The 21,237-nt window shown below is 39.0% G+C and overlaps 1 protein-coding gene and 1 non-coding gene across 4 annotated transcripts in view; both read right to left on the bottom strand.

Moving 5' to 3' along the window:
- blnk (B cell linker) overlaps positions 1-21,237 on the bottom strand; it is a 24,751-nt gene extending 3,514 nt beyond the window's left edge. Inside the window, exons 1-23 of one of the 3 annotated variants that reach the window (XM_031726330.2) lie at positions 21,088-21,237; positions 20,797-20,859; positions 14,426-14,472; positions 9,266-9,331; positions 8,704-8,750; positions 7,682-7,725; positions 7,492-7,603; positions 7,115-7,206; positions 6,954-7,017; positions 6,731-6,793; positions 4,668-4,693; positions 4,542-4,570; positions 3,936-3,992; positions 3,791-3,818; positions 3,655-3,706; positions 1,789-1,843; positions 1,670-1,697; positions 1,479-1,509; positions 989-1,064; positions 876-904; positions 743-777; positions 579-662; positions 338-493 (exon numbers count right to left, since the gene is read on the bottom strand). In XM_031726330.2, the coding sequence (XP_031582190.2) occupies positions 338-493; positions 579-662; positions 743-777; positions 876-904; positions 989-1,064; positions 1,479-1,509; positions 1,670-1,697; positions 1,789-1,843; positions 3,655-3,706; positions 3,791-3,818; positions 3,936-3,992; positions 4,542-4,570; positions 4,668-4,693; positions 6,731-6,793; positions 6,954-7,017; positions 7,115-7,206; positions 7,492-7,603; positions 7,682-7,725; positions 8,704-8,750; positions 9,266-9,331; positions 14,426-14,472; positions 20,797-20,859; positions 21,088-21,156 (1,353 nt within the window). In that variant the 5' untranslated portion in view covers positions 21,157-21,237. Of the gene's footprint in view, positions 1-337; positions 494-578; positions 663-742; positions 778-875; positions 905-988; positions 1,065-1,478; positions 1,510-1,669; positions 1,698-1,788; positions 1,844-3,654; positions 3,707-3,790; positions 3,819-3,935; positions 3,993-4,541; positions 4,571-4,667; positions 4,694-6,730; positions 6,794-6,953; positions 7,018-7,114; positions 7,207-7,491; positions 7,604-7,681; positions 7,726-8,703; positions 8,751-9,265; positions 9,332-9,738; positions 9,917-14,425; positions 14,473-15,180; positions 15,302-20,796; positions 20,860-21,087 lie in introns of those variants that run through there. The other 2 variants (XM_039621662.1, XM_039621663.1) reach the window with 2 other exon arrangements.
- trnai-uau lies at positions 13,828-13,921 on the bottom strand. The gene is made up of 2 exons: positions 13,884-13,921; positions 13,828-13,863 (listed from the first exon to the last, which is right to left on the bottom strand). It is a non-coding gene; the product is annotated as a tRNA-Ile (tRNA).

Raw genomic sequence — 21,237 nt, 5'->3', positions numbered from 1 at the left:
TTTGAAAAGTAGACATTTAAATAACAAAATGAATTCTAACCGAATTCCCAGCTATAGCCATATTTCTTTAGCATTCACTCTACTAGTGTTGAGCATGCTTGCTATCCTCATCCTATTTAGAATTTCTTAAATGTGGGTTAAATAAGGCATAAAGTATATCTGTTTTTATGTATTGTACCAAGTAGTGCAGCAAATAGTAGTAAATAGTAAGTATTGTGGTATTTGCTACACTAATGTGTTACCTGTAAAGTATTGGCCACTTTTAGTGTCACAATTCTGACAAACAGCGGCCTAGACAGGCATAAAAGGCTCAGACCTATCAAAGACATATATTTACCTCTTCCCCTTTCTTCTCTCTTCCCAGAGCATACTGCTGAGTGCTTGGTATATAGCGGATCGGGATGTTGTACACTCTGCCATTGTAAAACACCACTAATGTATACGGCTGCTGTGCGTCATGACCAGAGCTCTTTCTCACCATAAACGCTCCGTCCTGAAACAGAAAAAGCTCACAGTCAAACCCAGATTACATAAATGACAGGTCAGCAGCTCTCTTTTCTCACCAATAAGATTCTCACTTTATTCGAGCGAAACAAGGCATCGTCAGCAGTTTTTCGGTCGCACCCGTTGGCATACCAGGGTTTCCTATAGATATCTGCATCCTGAAATAAAGTGAAGGGAAATGAGGGTTACAAATGTATTACGAAAAACATCTTTGCAGTCTACTGTTTTAAGAGCACACCTTATCTTGATCTCCTGTGTCATTTTCAGGAGGCTCTGCGAAAATAAACGGTAAGAATTTATGTCATTTTACATTGACGTGCAAAATTCCTGTGTACGTGGATGTGAGACACAAGGGGGGGAGCCGCACTTACTTGGGGAGGTAAACTGTGGAATAGGAATTCTGCAAGACAGAGTCCACAAACAGAGCAGACGTCAGTGAGTGCACAGTACAAAGCTGTGCTTAGAGACAGTTTTTACCACTTACTTTGGTCGCTGAAAGTCCAGCGTAAAAGCTTTTGGAGGAGTCTTCTGTTCATTATGAGCCAAAGGCAGTGTTTTGCCTTGAAAAATACAGACATGCTGAAATGAGCTTGCTTACTGTTTAGGTATAAGTAGAAAATAAAGACAATTTTTCAGTAATCAGCAGCTTATAAAAATTTGTCAAAAAGCAGTTTCAGTCTGTGTATTTAACCCCTTATAACTAGAATAGATTTAATGTGAAAAATCTGTAAATGACAACAAAATCTACTACACTCCAACTCGTCTGTCACTCTTATGCGCTGTCTGTGCTGCTTGTGTGCTTCTGCAATTAAGTGATAATGGGAAAGCAAGTGGAAACCACAGAGGAAATGAGACGTGTGCTAAAGCTGTGCACACAATTAGGGAAGCAGATTGCACTAATTGGCTGATTGTCCAGTGTTTATTAAAGGCTCAGTCAGGTGTGGCTAATAATGGGAGTTAATTAAAACACTTACTTTCAAAGTCCTTTGCTTTTAAATCTGGCCTCTGGAATGAAAGTCATATTTAGTATTTCTTTCACCGTCATCAGTGAACGTGAGTAATGTTGTCAGGCATGAGTGTATTATATGAAAAACTAGACATTTAATCAGATAATTATAATATTCTAGCATTGTGTGCATTGCTTTCATTTAAATTAAATTCCTACCGGTCCTAGAGGTGGTTTTGGTGACCTCCTGTGGAAAACAATGAAATGATCACTTATTCTATTCTTTGAGCTCATAGCTTTATGTTAACTGGAATCTTGTTAGGGTAAGTGAAGCTTACTCTCTGGGTATAGGTTTAGGTTTAGGTAGAGGTGGAGGACGATTCCTCCCAGGACCTAGAAGAGCAAATACAAAGCAGTTATATGAGTGCATTACTGGGTACCCTATACAGTATAAATGCTAGTTATCAATGTCAGTATTTTTGAAATTGTAAATTAGTCATTCCATCGTAGAAAAGTGGTTTGTCACTTGAGAGTGGCGTTCTTTACACCACTGCATCTGACGCTTTTTACTTGGCCTGATCTTGACTAATACGAATGACCTGAACTGCAACCTTTGATCCTGTTTGTGGTGTAATACCTTTTGTAGCAGTTCAATGGATTAACTTACAGATAGTAAGGATTACAGCTGTACTCCTTAAAAGGTTTGTGCTTCAACTTTGTTGAGTGAAAGTCTAGTATCATATCAGTATGTTATCAGCACTGGTCAACATTTATTTGCGTCTGTAACTGTACCATGTTTGGGTGTAGCTTTCTACTGAGCTTGCTAGTGTTAGCTTAGCACTCAAGCCACCTGTATAAATATGGAAAGTTCTGGCCCTAAAAACCAACGTGGCAGCAGCCAAAATGCAAAAATTCAAAATTTGTTCATAAAGGTCACAAAGACCTGAAAGCCCACTGATGACAACCAAAGTGCACATTGACAGAATTATTTCCATAGCTAAGAAGCAGCCCTTATTTACACTCTGTAGGCGGTGTAACATTGGAAAATTGTAAATTCAAGAGACACCTTCATTAATGCAAATACAGTGGGTTACAACAAAGTGCTAACCTTTGGCTACACTAAAGAACAAGAAGGCCAGATCATACTTGCCAGAAAATATCTAAAAGAGCCTGCACAGCACTAAAATCAGTTATTTGGACAGATGAAACCGGGATTAATTCGTATAAGAAAGATCAGAAGAGAAAAGTATGAAGAAGGAGAGAAACAGCTGGGATCCAAGCATGCCACATAATTTTTCATACTTGGGGGAGGCAATGTTATGGCATGGTCATGTATGGCTGCCAGTGGAAATGGGTCACTAGTGTTTTTTGATGATGTGACTACTGATAGAAGTAACAGGATGGATTGTGATGTGTAGAGGACTGGCAATACTCTGAGATTGAGCCAAATGGTAAAAAACACCTCACAGTGCAAATGGATAATCACCCAAACCATACTGCAAAAGCAACTCAAGAGGTTCTCAAGGCAAAAACTTGGTATATTCTTCGAACGTCAAGTGAGTTGCATGATCCCAACCTAATAAAGCATTTTTTTTCAGTTACTTAAGATAGATCAGAGTGAAAAAAATGAACAAATAGGCAACAAATTGCAGTAGCAAAGCATCTTAAAGGAATAAACACAGCATTTGGTGATGTTCATGGTTTCTAGCCTAATGGGAGGTACTAAATTAAGGATTTTCATCCAAGTATTAAAAACAATTCTTGCACATAAAAAGAGTTTTTCCAAACAATTTTGGGTGCTTGAAATAAATTATGTATAAAAATTGCTCTAATTCTTAAATTCTTACTTAATATAACTCTTTTGTAAAAAACCTTGAATGCACTTTAACATATTTATTGTTTGGTTTAAAATCCATTGTGGTGGCGTACAGAGGCAAAACTACAAAATGTGTTGCTCTGTCCAATAAGTTATATATACCTAACACAGTGTGCATACAAGCAGAGAAATCAGTACGGTTTGTTCATAATGATACAGAGCAGGAGACCTTATCATAAAAGGGAACACCTAATCTAAAACTCCATCACTTTGATAAGCAGTGAAACATTTCCAAGGTCTTTCAGGTGAACCCTGCCACAGCAATAGTACTAGCACATAGTACTGGCCTTTCTGACCAAATAGTTCTTTAATTTTATTTCATACTCACTATCATCTGGATCGCAAACTTCATATTCATCCCCATCAGTTATCTCCTGGACCTGCATAATAACAACACCAATCCATTGGTATCCTTCTTAATGTCCAGTATCTTTTATGTGCCTTAAAAATTTGTAATCACTTACATGCGTGGGAGATTTCCTCATGGCCACCCTAAAAAACAACAAGAAGAAAAAGAAATCCCCAAAACATCACTATACATCAAATATTAGAATAGAATGTAATGACAAAGTAATGGTCATGCCATAATTTGAGTCTTGGTAGTCGTACCTGGGGCTGGGTTTTGGTGGCAAAGATGGTGAGTGTTTTGCTGGGGTTGGACATAATCTAAAAGAAAAATCCAAGGAAATGATTAATAGTTGCAGTCAAAATAATTTCCAAATACTGTTATTTATTTGTTATTTATAACAAATACTTTATAACAGAGTGCTCAGATAATTTACTCAAGTAAAAGTACCAATATTAAATAAAAGGGGAATTAATGCTCTATATTTAACATCATATTTAAGTAAAAGTACAAGTGTATTAGCCATACAGTTAAATTTAGTATAAACAATTCCTTGGAGAATTAGGCATTAGTGATACATACGCCTGGTTAGTTTTTAGAGTTAAAAAACAGTTTTATTTCTTTGGGGCTTGAAGGATAGCAAGGTTAGGAACACTGATTTAACATTTAACCACTTGTTATAATATTGAGTGCATGTACTGAAAAAGTAAAAGTGTTACAAAAACATGGCAATAAAAAAACTACTATCTAAGCATCTTAATATTACACTTATATACAGTGCTTGAGTAAATTTACTTTGTTATATTCCACCACTGATTTGGACATCTGTCTACATGAATGAATGTAACTCTGGAAAGTATTAAACTAACCTGCTTCCTGGATGAGCTGGAGAATTGTCCTGTGAGGGTAGCATAAAATGCAAACAGTGTTCAGCTTCAAGTATTCAAGTATTCATGTAAAAAAATGTGTAATTACATTTTACATAAACGTCCTACCTCTTTGTCAGGAACTTCATAGAAATCTGAAAAATAACCACAGCATCAATTAGGCAGGCAGAACCAAAAAAGCCACCTTTTGGTGCTGGTTTACATCTGCCTCTTCGGCTGCTTTTTAACTATCCTTTGCATTTGCATGCATTTACTAATAACCTGTTAAATACAAGAGTCACGACAGAGCCGGGACTTCTTTTTTGTTCTTGCCTTTAGGCTGGAAAAGCAGATTGACGCAGTTGTGTGTAGTTTGCATGGAAGGTGCCAAGTAAAACTGTGAAAAAAGTGACACTTAAACCAGAAAAAGAATTTACCATTTACCACTGCTCAGCTAATCGTTAGCGTTTGCAGACAAATCGACTTCTTACATGCAAACTATGGGTCACCGCAGCAATCTCCTATCGACTAAATTACTCACAAGGTTTTTTGTGCAGCACTTCTTTCCCTTGTGGGGAGTGGTTTTATTAAAACCAATATTGTGGACAACTCTGAAGCAACTACATCATGTGAGATACACGCCTCTATTCAGAGGATAACCATGAGATGCGTTTGTTTCATTACACTCTAAGATTTTATAACTTTTCATCTGAATCCTCCCTTAGTTATGCTGCAATAGGTGTAGGCTGCTGGGGGATTCCCATGATGCACAGGTCTGTGCACTCAGTCATACTTGTTATTAATCTCTCTTCCACAGCATGTCTTTTATCCTGTCTTCCTTCTCTCACCCCGGCTGGTCGCAGCAGATGGCCGCCCCTCCCTGAGCCTGGTTCTGCCGGAGGTTTCTTCCTGTTAAAAGGGAGTTTTTCCTTCCCAATGATGCCAAAGTGCTTGCTCATAGGGGGTCATATGATTGTTGGGTTTTTCTCTGTATATATTATTGTAGGGGCTACCTTACAATATAAAGCACCTTGAGGTGACTGTTGTGTGATTTGGCGCTGTATAAATAAAACTGAATTGAATTGAACGGAACTGAATCTAGTGCATAGTGAGGCTCTAATTTTAATTAGCTTGATAATTTAGTTTACAAAACACATGCAAAACTTGTTTACTACTAAAAAAAATATAGTAAGATAGAACAACAAAGCAGCCTAGCCTCTAATCGCTAACGTTTCGACAAGGGCCCAAACTAATGTTTTTGCAACAAGAGGTAATAGCACACTACATGTTGTCAAGCTGACATTAGTGTTTACCAGCAGATTCTAAACAAGTGCAAAATCATTTACACTTTTGTTGCATCATCGCATGAGTAAAGTCCCATGACAATGAGGTGCACAGTTTGCACCGCTGCGACTTTACAGCTGGGCTTCGTTCACGATGTTAGTAAAGCACAGCCTAACTGCTTGCACATGTAAAATGTTTTCACTCAGCAAAGAATGTACGTTGCACTGGGCGCAAACCGTTTTAACCCATTAATCTTGCTTTGTAGTACAGTGGTCCCTCGGTATAATGTGGTTCACCTTTCGCGGCTTCGCTGTTTCGCAGATTTTTTTTGTGTAATTTTGTATGTTTTTTTCTTTTTTTTTCTTTTTTTTTTCTTTCTTTCTTTTTTTTTTTTAACAGCACATTGTATTCTGCGTTCTGATTGGCTATAGACCATTGTCAGTCAATCTCCCCCGTGCCGTGTCTCCTGCACAGTACAGGATGAGTCCAGCTTGTCAAATTTACATAAATCTTAATAAGCTAGCAGTGTGACTTGGAAGTGCTGTACTGTATGTTTGTAAGTCTTCTCCCCAACAAACAACAATGTTGACAAAATGTTTTGCACCGTCAAAGACAACCGTGGGGGCCTTTGGTTTCATTCTATAATACTGGACTTATTTTTCTACCAAGGTTTGAACTTTGAAAGTGTTTAAACAAGAGAGAAAAGTGTGAAAATGTTCATGCCTGTCTGAGAAAAGTGTATAAAGTGTGTAGTGAGGGGTTTTACAGCCTTAAAACATCTATAATAATTGTAAAAAATAAAGTTGGCTACTTCGCGGATTTCACCTATAGCAGGTTATTTTTAGAACGTAACCCCCGCGATAAACGAGGGACCACTGTACACCCCTCTGACCATATGCTTTACCCACCGGGACTCGGAGTCCGCTCTGGTAACTTGGGAAGGTCTCTTGTAGCTTTGTTCCCACTGTTCCCTGCGTATGAGGAAAGGCATAGAAAGGATTGTTATCATTTTTCCTGTGACTATTTGTATTTTATGTTTTTTTCTCATTGAATTCAAATTCCAGTTGCTATTCAGCATATTGCAAAGCACAGATCTTTTTTTTCTTCTCTATGTTCAGACTTGTAGCTTACTGCTAGTAGCATTCTCTGAAGGTTCTATATAGTTGTCATCGACATCTGGATTTATGTAGTCCTCCTAAAAAGCAACAGAGGCAACATCCCCACATTCGTTGGAAGATATTTTAGAATATGTAGTGAAATGTAACTGAAATGTCACACCAAAGTGGCCTTACTTCATCACTTCCCACGTTCGGGGGTTCAGGGGGTAGCTCTTTGAACTTAGTTGGGCGGAGGGGCTTCTTGGGTGGCCGCTTGGGTGGGCTGTCTGAAAAGGAGAAGCAGAACCAGAAAAAGGGACATCATTTGCATGAAGACAGCTTGGTGCATTGCGACTCAATGTGTGTTTGTAACACTTCTGCAGAAAGGTAGGGATGACTGCCAAAGAGTGAGTTTCAAGGCTATAGAAACTTTATAAAAAGAACTCAACATTGCGTAAATTTTCAAGTGTCATCAGTGAAACTAAAAAAAAGCAAAGAAAAAAAAAGTGTGTATTTATAGTGACAAAAAAGGTAAGTTCTATTAAAACAACAAAGGTCAAATGACTACTGACCGACATACTCGCCCCTTGGGAAGGAACCAGAGGGAAGTGCGGTGAAGACTCTGTGGCTAGGAGGAGGTTCGTAGCTGTCATCATCACGTGGATCCTCATATGTGTCATTGTCCTGGAATAAACACGCTTTTAATAGCAAGTGTATCAGCAAGTATAACAATCATTTAAAATGAGCATTTTTCTAACTTACATAATCAGAATCCGACAGATGATCGTCGCTTTCCCTGTGGTCATCTGTAAACACAGAGGTTTAAGGCATTTTCGTAACAAAGAGGAAGAAATCAAGATGTGTAAACGCAATCCTTGCAATTGTTGCTGTTATTAAAGCCAAATTTCTAAAAAAAAGTAAAACCTGGCAACCAACGAAACTCAGCAGGTGTTAGAGCACAATTTTAGAATAAAACCTCAAAACTCAGTGTTTCTGTTGTGGAGCCAGTGATGTGTGTCTCCTCACCTCTTGAACTGTAGAGTAAATTCTGTCAGTCGTTTAAAATGATGCAATTTTATCATTCTGTATTTTTACACTTTACTGACTTTTTTGTGTAAGTTTTATGCAATTAAGCAACGAGGTTATCAAGCCAACATCTGAAAGCAGGTGATTTGACTGAGCTGCAGTTTGTTTAATAGTAAATTTGTACCTTTAAGCATGGACACGGAGGCAAAAAATCAAAGATGTAAGTTAAAAAATAATAATCCAGCCTAATGACTTGTAATTCAAATGTAAACTTTTATGTCTATTGTGGTGATAGAGTTCAGGAAGTTATTTCATAGAAAGCTAGCAGTTATTGGCAAATCAAAACTGGAGAGTGATAGCTAACTTCTCTTCTTTCAAAATGTCAAATTTGTGTTTCTAGAGTTAAAAATACACATGGCTGTGTGTGTACAGATTGATTTCTTTAAAAGTTTCCATTCCTACAGTTGCACAAAGGAGACACGTGGGACAAAGTCTGAAACCCCCACACTGTACAAAAAAATAAAAATCCCGTCCAAGATCATCAGAAGTCAAAAGACACTTTATGAGTCTTAATGAGATGAGTCAGAAAGGTCAAAGTTATTTTTTTTGTAGCAAGTGTCCCATTGATGTCTCTGTACTGGGATAAGAATAACACAAGGAGCCCCCCTCAGGTGAATCTTTGTGCCCTGTACAGACGTAGATTACACTGACGTGTAACTCCTTCAGTGTACTGTATGGGCTAATGACTCAGTTCTTACCTCTGTAGTCTCTTGCCGGCACTGTGGGCACCGGTTTGTTTGTCAGCCTGTCACACACACACACACACACACACACACGCTGTCATTAGACGACTCGACAGTGAAACAAAGTGCACTTTCAAATAATAAAGCAGAATCATTGAACACTTCAACTTAAGCAAATGTGTGTTCACTTCATGAAGGCTGTCAAACCACAAAAGGATGACACGCACAAATGCAGTCAGCAGTCTTTTTCGCACATAAGACATGAGTTGAATAAATGGCCTTTGTGTGTCAGTTTCTATCCTTGGCGTGTTTTGAGGGGACTCATTTCAGGAAAGGAAAGTGAGAGCGATGCCATCTGTTTTAGTTATTTTTGCTTTGCGTCTCTTTTTCCAACGGTTGTGAAAGAGGAATCGACGTTCTCCACTGGTGCATGTACACAAACCGCATGGACTTTTTTTTTTTTTTGCTTTTAGTTCACCAGGCTTTTTTTTTCTTTGACTGTAGCAGGACAGATAAATTGAACAACTATGTAACTTTCCCATGCAGAAAATCAAAGCTTTCATTCTAAGAAACTGACCTTTTTAGTTTATTCAGGAAGCTGCCATCATTTTTCTTGATATCTTGAACAATCTTCTGAAGCTGCCTGGAAAGCAAACATAAGGTTTCATACAAAACACAAATCATAAATGAATGCAGTTGTACATGCACATGTAATTTGTCTTGTTTCTCAGCTTAAAAAAGTACTTTCTAAAGAAGCATTCACATAAGTTCCTCATTTCACTTTTCAGCCAGGGTTTAAATGCATTTTGCTGAATAAACTAAAAGTCTAGATAAAGTCTATCTGGACATTTTTGTAGTTTTACAGTGTTTGTAATCAATTGCAGGACATATTACCAAGCAGAACATAAAAAATAAATACATTAAAAAATCATAGCTTTGTTTTTCTTTTTTTTGTTGCTAATTATACTCCTTGTGCATTTGAAACAAACCAAAAATTGGCTTAAAGCAACAACGCTCACGCAAAAGTTACAACAAAACCCAGCTTCTTACCGGATCTTTGCTGTGGCAGGAGCAGCCAGTTTACCTAACGTATCCATGTTCATGTTTGATCCAAAAGTTTACATTTTACGGGCCACATTCCTGTCATGCAGTAAAGGTCGACTGCCGAATTGTTCGCAGAATTGTAAAGGAACCCTGCCTTTGTTTAGTCACGTCCTTCTCACACAGGGGAGGGAATTTGCTTGAGCCACCTCTTTCAGACAAATCACTTCTCTTTTCCACTCCCCTTCCACACACACACACACACACACACACACACACACACACACACACACACACACACACACACACTCAAAAATAGGTTTCAGTGGCTATACTTTCAGCAGCCCTCTTACATCACATCTGTCTTGACTTACTTCAATTCCACCCTTCCAAGCACTGATATTTTACCAACTGCAGATATATAGATTCATATATAGGAAATTTCTAGAGAATGACTTCGAGTTCGGTATGTTATACAACAGATCGAAAGGTGACTTAGAACTTGCCACAATTACACGTAAAACTCTGCTAACTTCCTCTAACAGTGATGTTTTATTATTTAACACTCTGTTTCAAGTAATACATATTTGTTAATCTATGTCTAACTTATGCTTTTAGCATTAAAAATGATCTGTTGTTAAGGTCACTGTGTCGTGGAAAGTACCATGTTGTAACCCTGTTCTATGAAGAAGGAGAAGAAAAATAACAAGTATGCTGACTCTCATGTTGACCTGGAAGGAAGTTGATTTACTACAGCATGTATGCAATCATCATGGGAATTTCTTTTCTCGGTTTTTGTTTTGCTAAAGAAACGTCTACTCTGCCTTTAATCGCAGTCAGAGGAAGATGTAATATGAGGAAGTTGTGCATGGTAAGAAAATACCAAGAAGTAAAGAGACAACTTTGGACTTTTAAGGTAATATCTAAACAGATCTCGCAATGAGAAAAGAAGCCTTTAGTCAGCATGCTGTATGACGACAGTCATACCATATGCTGGAAATGAATGTGAAACGGATAACTTCTACTCATCAGACACTTCCAGACACACAGACACTGCAGATGGCAACACATCCATGCAATTGTGCCACTCCACCAGATCCCAAAGGTGCTCTTTTGGATTGAGAGCTGTGACTGTGGAGGCCATCTGAATACAGTGTCTTGTTCAACAAACCAGTTTGAAATGATTTAGTAACTTGCTGGGAACAGCCATCAGAAGATGAGTAGACTGTGGTAACAATGTGAGGCCACAGCCAACCTGAGTATTGATGTCAGCAACGATACTCAAGTAGGCTGTGGCATTCAAACGATGGTGAGCTGCAAAAGCCCCAAAGAAGCCAAGAAAATATCTGACACGTCATCATTACACCACCTCTAGCCTGAACCAGGCAGGACGGATCCATGACCTTACCATCTGAATGCACACCTCGCTTGGTACGATTTGTTAATTAAGTTACAGTTACCTTTCTATCAGCTCAAATCTCTGACCTCTGGCATTGAGTTGTTGAGTTTTCACCAAGAGACGGCCTGTCACACAGGTTCTTGCTTTTGGACCATTCTCTGTAAACCCTGGAGATGGTTGTGTGGGAAAAGCGCAGTTGAGCAGCAGTTTCTCAAATAGTCAGACCCTCCTGATCTGACACCAACAACCACAGAAACACTTGAATAACCTTTCTTCCCCATTTGAATACACTAGCTGAACTTCAGCAGGATATCTTGAATACCTAAATGCTTTGAGTTGCTGCCATGCGATTGGCTGTTTCAACATTTGTGGTAGCACGCAGTTGTACCAGTGAGTGTATAAAAATATATGCGAACACAGTATGAGATATTTAGTCTCCTGTCACTTCACCATTGTCACCTTTTTCTTTCTATATACAGAAGCGTGTGTCCATTTCATGTTACATAACATGTGAAAGTGTTGCAAAAAGTGGCTTTTCAGATTGGATTTTGTGTACTCTGAATCATACTGTGCATAGTGTGAACCTACAAACTGCACAGTGCTGCTTTTTTCTAAGTAACTTTATGGTTTGACAAGTGAATGAGTAATGGGATAAAAGAAAATAAAAGACCAAGTAAGTTCAGGGCTTCCAGTTTTACATTTGAATTTGTAGTTGCCATTTTTACCAGTTTTATTGGTAAATAAAATATTTACAGTGTGCGAATATCTGGAGACACTCTTCATTTCTTTATAGTTTGCAAGGAAAGAAGAGCAGCAATTTATGGAAACAAGTGCAAACATATGGAAACACAGTATATAAGGCAAAGCAGTTTGAACAATTCTAATCTACATGGGGTGGCTGTAGCTCAGGTGGCAGAGCCACTAATCAGAAGGTCAGTGGTTCGATCCCAGGCTGCCTCCTGGCTGCATGCCAAATATCCTTGGGCAAGATACTAACCCCATGTTTGCCTGCTGGTGGTGGTCAGAGGGCCCGGTGGCACCAGTGTCCGGCAGCCTCGCCTCTGTCAGTACAATGTAGCTTGCCATTGCCAATGGGTGAATGACTGAATGTAGTGTAAAGTGCTTTGGGGTCCTTAGGGACTGAGTAAAGCGCTATACAAATGCAGACCATTTAATTGGTATGACCGCCTTTATTTATTTATTTTTTTTCAAAGAAAAAAGCAGGAACTCTCTTAAGCAAACTTGCATGTCATTCTTTTTAAGTAGTATTCAAGAATAGTTCTCCAGGTGTCTTGAAGGACATTCAAAGCTCTTCTTTGTCTGCTTCTTGTTCCGTTCTCTGTCAAGATGATCCCACACGGTTTCAATAATGTGGAGGTCCGGGCTCTGGGGAGGCCAATCCATGACTCATAGTGTGTTTTCTAACCCAGTGATGCATCAGCTTCGGTGGACACACTGTACACTCACAGTGAAATATGCCAAGTTTTCTTTTTACCTAATAGGTCTTTGGAAATCACCTTCTTGGTGCAAAAGTACTATTTTAACGCTGTCAAACTGCGTTATTTTTGGCATTTCTTGGTATATTTCACTAAACAAATGGGAAGAAATTGTCTATTTTTGTTGCTAATGTTTAAAGAATGTCTAAAAATGCAGATTTAAATTGGCTATTTGCTAAGTTGTGTTTTTTTTCAGCTCATGACTTTTGTACATGCTGTCAAAATGATGAGATAAATATTTTTACATTTCACTCTAAGATTTAAGTACAATATGTTGTATTTATGTTACAATATTTGCATTTTCCATTGGCACAGAAATAAAAATTCTATGATAAATAAATAAGTAACTGAGTGGAGATGTGGAGTAAGTTTCACTTAGATTTTAATAATGCATAATTTTCAAGAAACGCGTATTAATTAATTTTTTTTTTTTAATTTTTTTTTTTTTTTACAGATCATAGATGGGTAATGGTAATAATGATATGAGCATGCCGGCTGAAATGAGTAATTGTAGCTTAATGGTGTCTGTTTATGTCACACACACATGCACACTCGGGAATACATTAACGGGTACATACCATACAAACAAGAACACACATGCAGCCAAATGTGCAGGTGCAGCCAAAGACCCTAACTTCCCTAAACACATCTGTGCACGTACACAAATCCAGTGGAAACCAGCTGTACGTGAGCACACACACAAATATTGTAATTTCATTTCTGCTCCTTCTCTTATTTACACATGAATATAAGCAGATCTGGTGCAGTCACACTTGGAGTCTACCGCTTCTATAGGTCAGTCTTTTAATGTCTAATTTTGGTTGGCCTGGGTGACTTGTAGCCTTGGTTTCCTGTACTTACTGACAGGAGGGGCAACCAGTGTGGTTTTCTGCTAATGTAGCCCATCTGCAATAAGGTTTGATGTGCTCTGTGATCAGACACGCACTCCTACACACTTTGTAATGAGTGGTTAAGTAGTTGCGGTTACCTTCCTTAATACAAATTTTATTTGTCGCACACAGTACAACATATATTGAACATGTAGTGAAGTGCTTGTGTCCGAGCTGCAGACAGGCTGCGCCATTCCAGGGCTTTTAGCACGGGGCTCTAGCAGGACCCTTACTGGATACCAGGAGGGAACCGAACTTGTGACTCCCACTCCAAAGTGGTGTAGTCTTACCACTACACTTCCCAGCTAAAGGCTGCTCCAGGTGAGGCTCGAACTCACAACCTCGGCATTGCTTTGCAGTGTACTGTCATATAAGTACCGCGCGCTAACCGATTGCGCCACTGGAGCTTCCTGTCAGCGGAAAGCAGTCTGACCAGTCAGACTTTGCTTTAGTAAAGCAGCTTTTTTTGGCACCATGCCACATTCAAACTTAATTACATCAAATTTCCTCCTATTTCTGATCCTCAGTTTGAACTTCATTGGACCATCCTGACCATGCCTACCTGCTTAAATGCACAAAGTTGCTGCCCATGCAATCAGCTAATGAGATATTAGAGTTAATGAGCAGTCGAACAGGCGTACCTAATCAAATGGCCAGCGAGTGTGTAACAAGGTAAAGGAATAACAATACAAATGATTATAACACCTTTGCTGTTATGTGCTGTTGTTGTGAAATGTTTTGTAGCTCTGGACAGAGAGATCAGTCAGCCTGTGGTTTGTTTTGTCACACTGCAGCAGCGACAATAAAAAGAAATGAGAGACAACGAGAACTGAAGGACAGAGACGGGGCGAAAAAAAAAAGGAGGATATGATTGAGGGGTGTGATGACAGAGGTACGAGGGTGTTACTTACGGCTGGTGGATGAGACTAAACTTGCTCATGTCACTTTCACTCAGGTTCTGAAAGAACATCAGAGAAATCAACTGTTAAAAAAATGTGACAGGATGGGAGGAAAATAAGAGACTACAGAGATCACAGATCGCTGTGATTCCTTTCAGCAGAGATGATACGGCAAGAATGTCACCTTTACTGGAGCAGAAGAGACACGAATGCATTACCTCTTTAGAAACAAAAGATGGCAGCATCTCACTTAGGGCCTTATTTGGAGGCACATGTGCTCAAACTTCACTGTAGCTCAAAAAAGGGCACAGTTTAGCCACATTCAGACACACTAACCTAAAAGTGCTGTTGGCAACATACTGCAGTAATTTCACAGGGAAGCTGTGGTCTGAGCGTCTTGCTCATGTGCCCAAATATTTAGTAACACAGGAGTAACATATTTTTTTTACTAACAGAGTGTTTGTATAATAATTAATTCTAAACTAAAAGCTGATAGAAAATAATTTTTGAAATCAACATTAAATGAACGTTGGCCGTTTTCTGTTTTGTAAATGAAAGTCGTCGACCTTCAGGTTTGGCTCGCTCGTCTTAATACAAACAAATCCCGACCATATTATCATATTACCCAATTTTCTAAATGATCTCACATTTCAAAAAAAGTTTAGCCGACTGCGTGCTGCATTGTATTACAATTTTTTTTGTCGTATTCATAATGTCTGTGTGGCAGTAAGGCGTTTGTGATTTGTAAATGAAAGGAAAATGATTACCATAAAATATGCAACAAATCCCGCTAAATTATGTATTCCCCTCTTCATTCATAATTCATTGCTCCAGGTCGTTACTTGCTCTGTCTCTCTTCCGTTTTAAATTTGCTGTAATGTAATGAGGATCCACGGCCACAAATGTTTGGGAAAAGTTGTGAAATTTAGTTTGCAAGACGTCACGTGACCCGACGGAGGCGTGTCATAACAGGCTGTAATATAAAGCGTCTTAATTTAACGTAAGAATAACGTATAATTGGTCCTTTATTCAATAAGTAAGACGTGAAACCTGTGTAATGATATGCTGTTAAGCTGATTAAACAGTAGCTGTTTATTTATAAGAGAAATTCCACAGGGAGGGGAGTTAGTAATTCAGCTCACACTACCTTGATGTGTGTGTTTCGGTTGAACAAAAAGCCGCATTACCTCTAGGAATAAGCCCATAGCATAGCGGAAGCACTTTAAGACAGAGATTGGGATGTAATCATCTGTAAATTTAAAAGTGAGATCACTTAATATGAAAGACTGTGCCTCCTTCAAAGTACTGAACCTTGCCCTCGCAGATACACCCTTGATCATCACGCAGACTTACAGGAAGAAGAAAAAAACATCTGTATAAAATCAGACTTAGCCTTTTGACACCGAATGAAATATAAAATAGTCTGCCCCAGTGGATACTCAGGCACTGCTCACACAGTGAATTATTTATAGGAGTGTCTGTGCTTGTTCAAATGAGACACAACAGCTCTACAAGGTGCATCCGTTCCTTTTCTTCCAGTAGGCCCAGAGTCCACGTTTTATCATTTTAAAAATGCTCACGGTCACACTGCAGTGGTTTACATGCTTTTAGATCTGCCATCAGGCCTGTTAGTAAATGTGAATGGGGCATTTTTCCTTTTCCCAGTCTTCTTTTAAACCATTTTTTCATTGTCATGATGTGACATTTTTAACCTTGACGATACTGATAGTAGCATTAGCAAGATAAAGGCTATATCTGAAATTACTTCCCTGTGCAGTCATTCATGTTTATGTAATAAACCAAAGTGAGTAGAGATTTTAGCTTTCATTTGTAGAAGTAGTTTGTTTTTAAACAGGGACAAGTATGTCACATGCAGCACACCACAGCATTTATAGTCTAACCTAGTTTGTAATGGCCCAGCCCTCAAAATCAATACCATTCACAATCTATATAATAAATACACACATTAAAGAGGTGAAACTGCTAAAAAGGTGGAGAGCATGTGTAAAGCAAACAAGCCAAGCAGGCCTGACAAAAACCAACCCTAGGGCGGGTTTTTTCTCGTAAGATAAATAAGGAAATTTTCCAACTGTTATTTAAATGTGACTCAAAACTACTGATGGTAATAAACACATTAAAATCACAGAATATCCCACTGGAAAGTCTACATTGGGTCATTGTGAAATCTTAGTTTCACCCTAAACCAGGTGCACAGACGACCACTATTCTTGTTTCTGTTCATGAGTGGTTTGCTGTCGGAGTGGCAAACAGCAAGGGCAAGGGTCTGACGCACAGAACATTTGTTAATACTTCTTGTTGAAACGAGTTTCATTTCACGATAGAGAGAACAGCTTCGCAGCTACACGGCCACAAAATTACCCCTCGGTTCTTTCACGGCAGCTGCACAAGGTCTCATGACTGTCATTAGGTGAGAGACTTCCCACATGTTCACAAATCTACACTGGATGTAGACAAGCTAATTCTGGTTTAAGGTGTTTTTCCTGCTTTGTGGCTCTGTTATCCATTACGAGGCAGCTGTGTCAAAATTCAAATTAGATTCAGTGAGGCTAAAGAATTACTGCTTATTACGCTGAGGATATATTATTGCAGAGTGCAGATTTTATTATTGCAGATTTTTAAGGCCAACGGCAAAGCAGAAATATACACTGCTTCCCCATATACAAGTCACTTTATTAGGTACAGCTGCTCTTTAACAGGTGGAAATGGGAGCATCGCATTACGGACATGAAGCTGTGATACTATGTCAGTATGGATTAAAATCTCTGAGGTATGTTTCCAGCACAAGACACTTCTGAATGCAAAAGGCAATCCAACCCCGCACCTAATAAAGTGGCAACTAAATGCATATGTGCTATATGTGCTTCATAGGAAGCATCTGCAATGGAAGCACATGGTTTTTTTTTTCGAGGGGCCTTCGTTTGTAATGTCAATGTGATACACAGAAGCTGAAAGTGGCTTCCCCACATAGCCGCCACACACAGGCGGCATTACAGAGATGGAAGCTGACAGTTCTTTTGATCTTCTGCTTCTACATATCGCTTTTAACCTGTCTACCTGTGTGAGCGAATGTGGCATCAAAAAGACAGAGATTACCTTTATCCGCGCTGCGCTGACTGTCTGTCATTCCTCTCCATACTGTATTATACAGCCATCCACCGCTCGAATAAAACTGTTTTTCTTTTCTCACCTTTCATTCTTACCGCTAAATCGTGACCACGCGTTGTGGGTGCAATGTGAATAAGATGCATTCGAGCCAGGAGCTGACGATGACGTTGCCATATGAAAGCAGTTCAGATCTGTGTTGCTCACTTTTTTTAAATGGATTTTATGACCTTTGCTCCAGCCACTGTACATTACATGAATATGTAAAATAAGCCAAAGGCAATGCTCAGCAGAAGCATGCTCGCTGGATGACATTCAGATACCAAAGTGCAGGCCCTGCTCTGCTTCTGGACACACGCTGAGCTCCAGATGAGTCAAAAATAACTTATTACAAATGTTTCCTCTTCTTTGCTGGATTTTAAAAACCCATAGAAGAGGCAAACAATGCCTTTAAAAATTCTCCTTTTATTAATAATTAGTCCTTTCAGTGATGTCACTGGAGTGTTAACAACACTGCAGTTGTTGTCAAATGTGATTTTAGGTTAACACAGGCAAACACAACCCCTTCAAACAATACAAAAACGTATATTTGCAGGCGGGTCGGTTTTTCAGAAGCACACTGATGATTCAACCACTGAATCTTTAAAACGGTTGCTCTTGTAAAATAAAAGGAAGTGACATTACACTGCCAGGGGCAATTTCAGGATGTTTGTCAAAAATAGAAGAGGAACTGGATAGTTGCAATGGGCAGCGTCACTCGTAGTAGAGAAAGTAACAGAGCACCATCTGCTGGATTTTGTCAACTGAAAATCCAAACAAAACCTTTCTCAAAGACACAAATGTCTTTACAGTAAAGACTTTTTTCAGATATTTTCCAAATATATGTATCCATGAAATTTCCCCTTGTGGGACTAATAAAGGTATATCAATCAATCAATCAATCAATTCTGTCAAACACAGACAACTTTATACACTTTCTGTAAGCATGCTCATAAACACCAGTGAACATTTAGTGTCATAACTCTTCCGTAACTTTCCAGATCTGAAAGGTGAAGCTTCTGCATTCTTTATCATTACCAGTAGGGGGCAACCTCTCTGGTTGTATGACAAAGACTGGTTGTCTATAGGAAAAGGATTCCACTAATCATTCCAGAAAACAGTTTCCTGACTGTGCTGTAGTATAACTTGTGAGTTAGAAATCTTCTCAGTTACATCATGGACTTTTTCTAAATTATGGCTACTTGTAGAGCCAATACTGCTTCAGGATGGGGCCACCTTGTGGTTGACAGCAGTGCCCAGAGTTTTCTTGCTCATCACATCCCACTTCACTGTGACAGCCAACATGCTTAAAGCCTTCACAAACTAGCAGGTGTCCATATTTTATATACAGTCATAACAGCCTAACATCAGCTTGCTAATATATTCCAGTAGCAATGCTAACAAGCTGATACTGATGGGAGCATTTGATTGGAGGAACAACCAGAAGGTAATCAAACCACAAATATCTGTACTATAGAGCTTAAAATAGCAGATTATATAACATTTTGCATTATATACAGTCTATTATTTGTGCAAATTGCTTACATATGCTACATAATAGTTAAAAATGCCAACCTGCCTGTTTGAGCAAATTATAAAGTCAAGAGCAAAACAAAGTCCTCTATTGACACAGAATATTTGCTGCAAATTTCATGCCCGTGCACCCAGTTGTTGCTGAGCTACTTTGCTCTGAACCACAAATGTCAACCTCCTCTTGTGGCACTGGAGAAAAAGTTAGAGGTTTACAAAAGTCAGCATGATTCAGCCTCTGAGGACGCCGAACAGCAGAAGGAAATTTCATCCAAAAGCGATCCATCGAGAAGCTGGTTGGGGATTTTAGGTTATAGATCAAAATCCTTTGCTGCAGTAAAAATACTGAATAAAAAAAAATAATCAACTAGACCAAAAAAAAAGCTTAAAAGTTTGACTGGGGAATGTCTGTCAGACACCGCAACCTTGAAGCTAGTTAAACTAAAAAGCTGGGCAGCCATTCAATAAAAGCATGGGTTTACTTAAGCGTGCACTGGCTGGATCCGTAGCTAAGGAGATCTATCAATCGATACACATACTGTATGTATATGTATATTTCAGATCGGTGCTGTTAATGTGCACATCAAAGCCTCTGCTCTGAAGTATTAATCAATTTGACTGATAAAAATCCGCATCTTTTTTTTTTTTTAACTATGCAGGCCAAACACTTCAGTGATGCAATATCCCACCTAAAGTGGAGTTAGCTCAGGGTCATTGAATAATGAATAGGCGACTAGGCCGCTGCTCTAATTTAGAGCGTGGCAAGAAGTGTGCATAAGCGTCCACTTAAAAGATGCATATGAATGAAAGCTTCTTCAGGCTTGCCAGTGTGTGGGAGGTTTTTACTGAAGTATTATAAAGATCCCCAAAACACCAAATATTAGGGAGTTATAAACCCTCACTTCAGTTATTTGCTGCATAAAATCCTCTTTAAACAGCGTTCCCCCTCATGACTGAAGCAGATTTAGAGATACTTACTTAAGTAAGTGGGGATTACAGCTTTATTAGCCATGAGACTCATTTCACACTCCTTACTCTCTCCCGAACAGGGGCACTCAGCTGCGCTCATTTTGGCAGCCTGCTTCTCGGTAACTATGAGAAAGGCCTCAGAGATTGTACACACGGTGTGGATGATGGAGACAGAGCAGCGAGGGTGAAACCAAAGCAGAAGTTACAACAGATACACAGACTTCCACATTAGCAGGGCCACAGTTTACACAAAGAGCAAGTGTGGAAAGTAATGCAACCGGCTTTAGTCATGTTTCGTATCCTGTGAACTCTCCTGTTTGTCAACTTGAAGCGTGCTTTTAGATTCATAGTAAAAGTGTGTTCGTCAGTCAAGTCAAGCAGTGACATTTTAACAAGAAAATAATAAAAAAATGTCTGCCAGAGTAACAGAGAGAGTGAGAGTTTTACAAATAAACCAACCTCAACTGATTCTTTTTGTGTGTGTGTGTGTTTTCTAGCAAAATGGCATAAACAGCTCGAGGAAATGTAATTATTCTGCTGCTGTTAATGTCATAATCACAATAATAACAACTGCTCGCCAGGATTTGACCATTTTAATTAGAATAACAAACTGAACACAACCACAACCCTGATATGATCCTGGGTGGATTAGTAGATTATGTAACTGCGTGGGAGAAAGAGCCATTTCTGGATTATTCAGGTACAAATGAGGAAAGACTCACCAGAAATCTCTGTCCATTAATTTTCAGTCTGTTTACGGTGACAGCACATTCTTGCATATTATTCTGAGGAGAGTAAATATATCCATTCACTACTTTTAAATTGCTAATTACACACACTTATTGAAACAACCAAACATTTAACTTCCAGTCATCTAATGTCCTGGTCTTACTTTAACACTTTAGCTGCTAATTTGCATTAACATTAACATTATACATGACCCTCAGAATGAAGTGGTGAATATTTAAACTATGACAAAACACAAGCATCTCTCCCATTTCCAGTGGACTCACCTTATACAGTAAGAAGGCTACTTTTGCCTGGTCCCACCCCTCGCACTCCTCTCTGGACGGCAGGTTCATTTCTGTCTCTACAGGGAACCTCTGAGCACGAGTGTGCTTTTAGAAGTACAGTAATAGACTGACCCGTCACGCACTGCGGCT

The sequence above is a fragment of the Oreochromis aureus genome, linkage group 13 (assembly GCF_013358895.1).
Source record: "Oreochromis aureus strain Israel breed Guangdong linkage group 13, ZZ_aureus, whole genome shotgun sequence".
NCBI lineage: Eukaryota > Metazoa > Chordata > Actinopteri > Cichliformes > Cichlidae > Oreochromis > Oreochromis aureus.
This window is presented reverse-complemented; position numbering and strand designations above follow the sequence as displayed.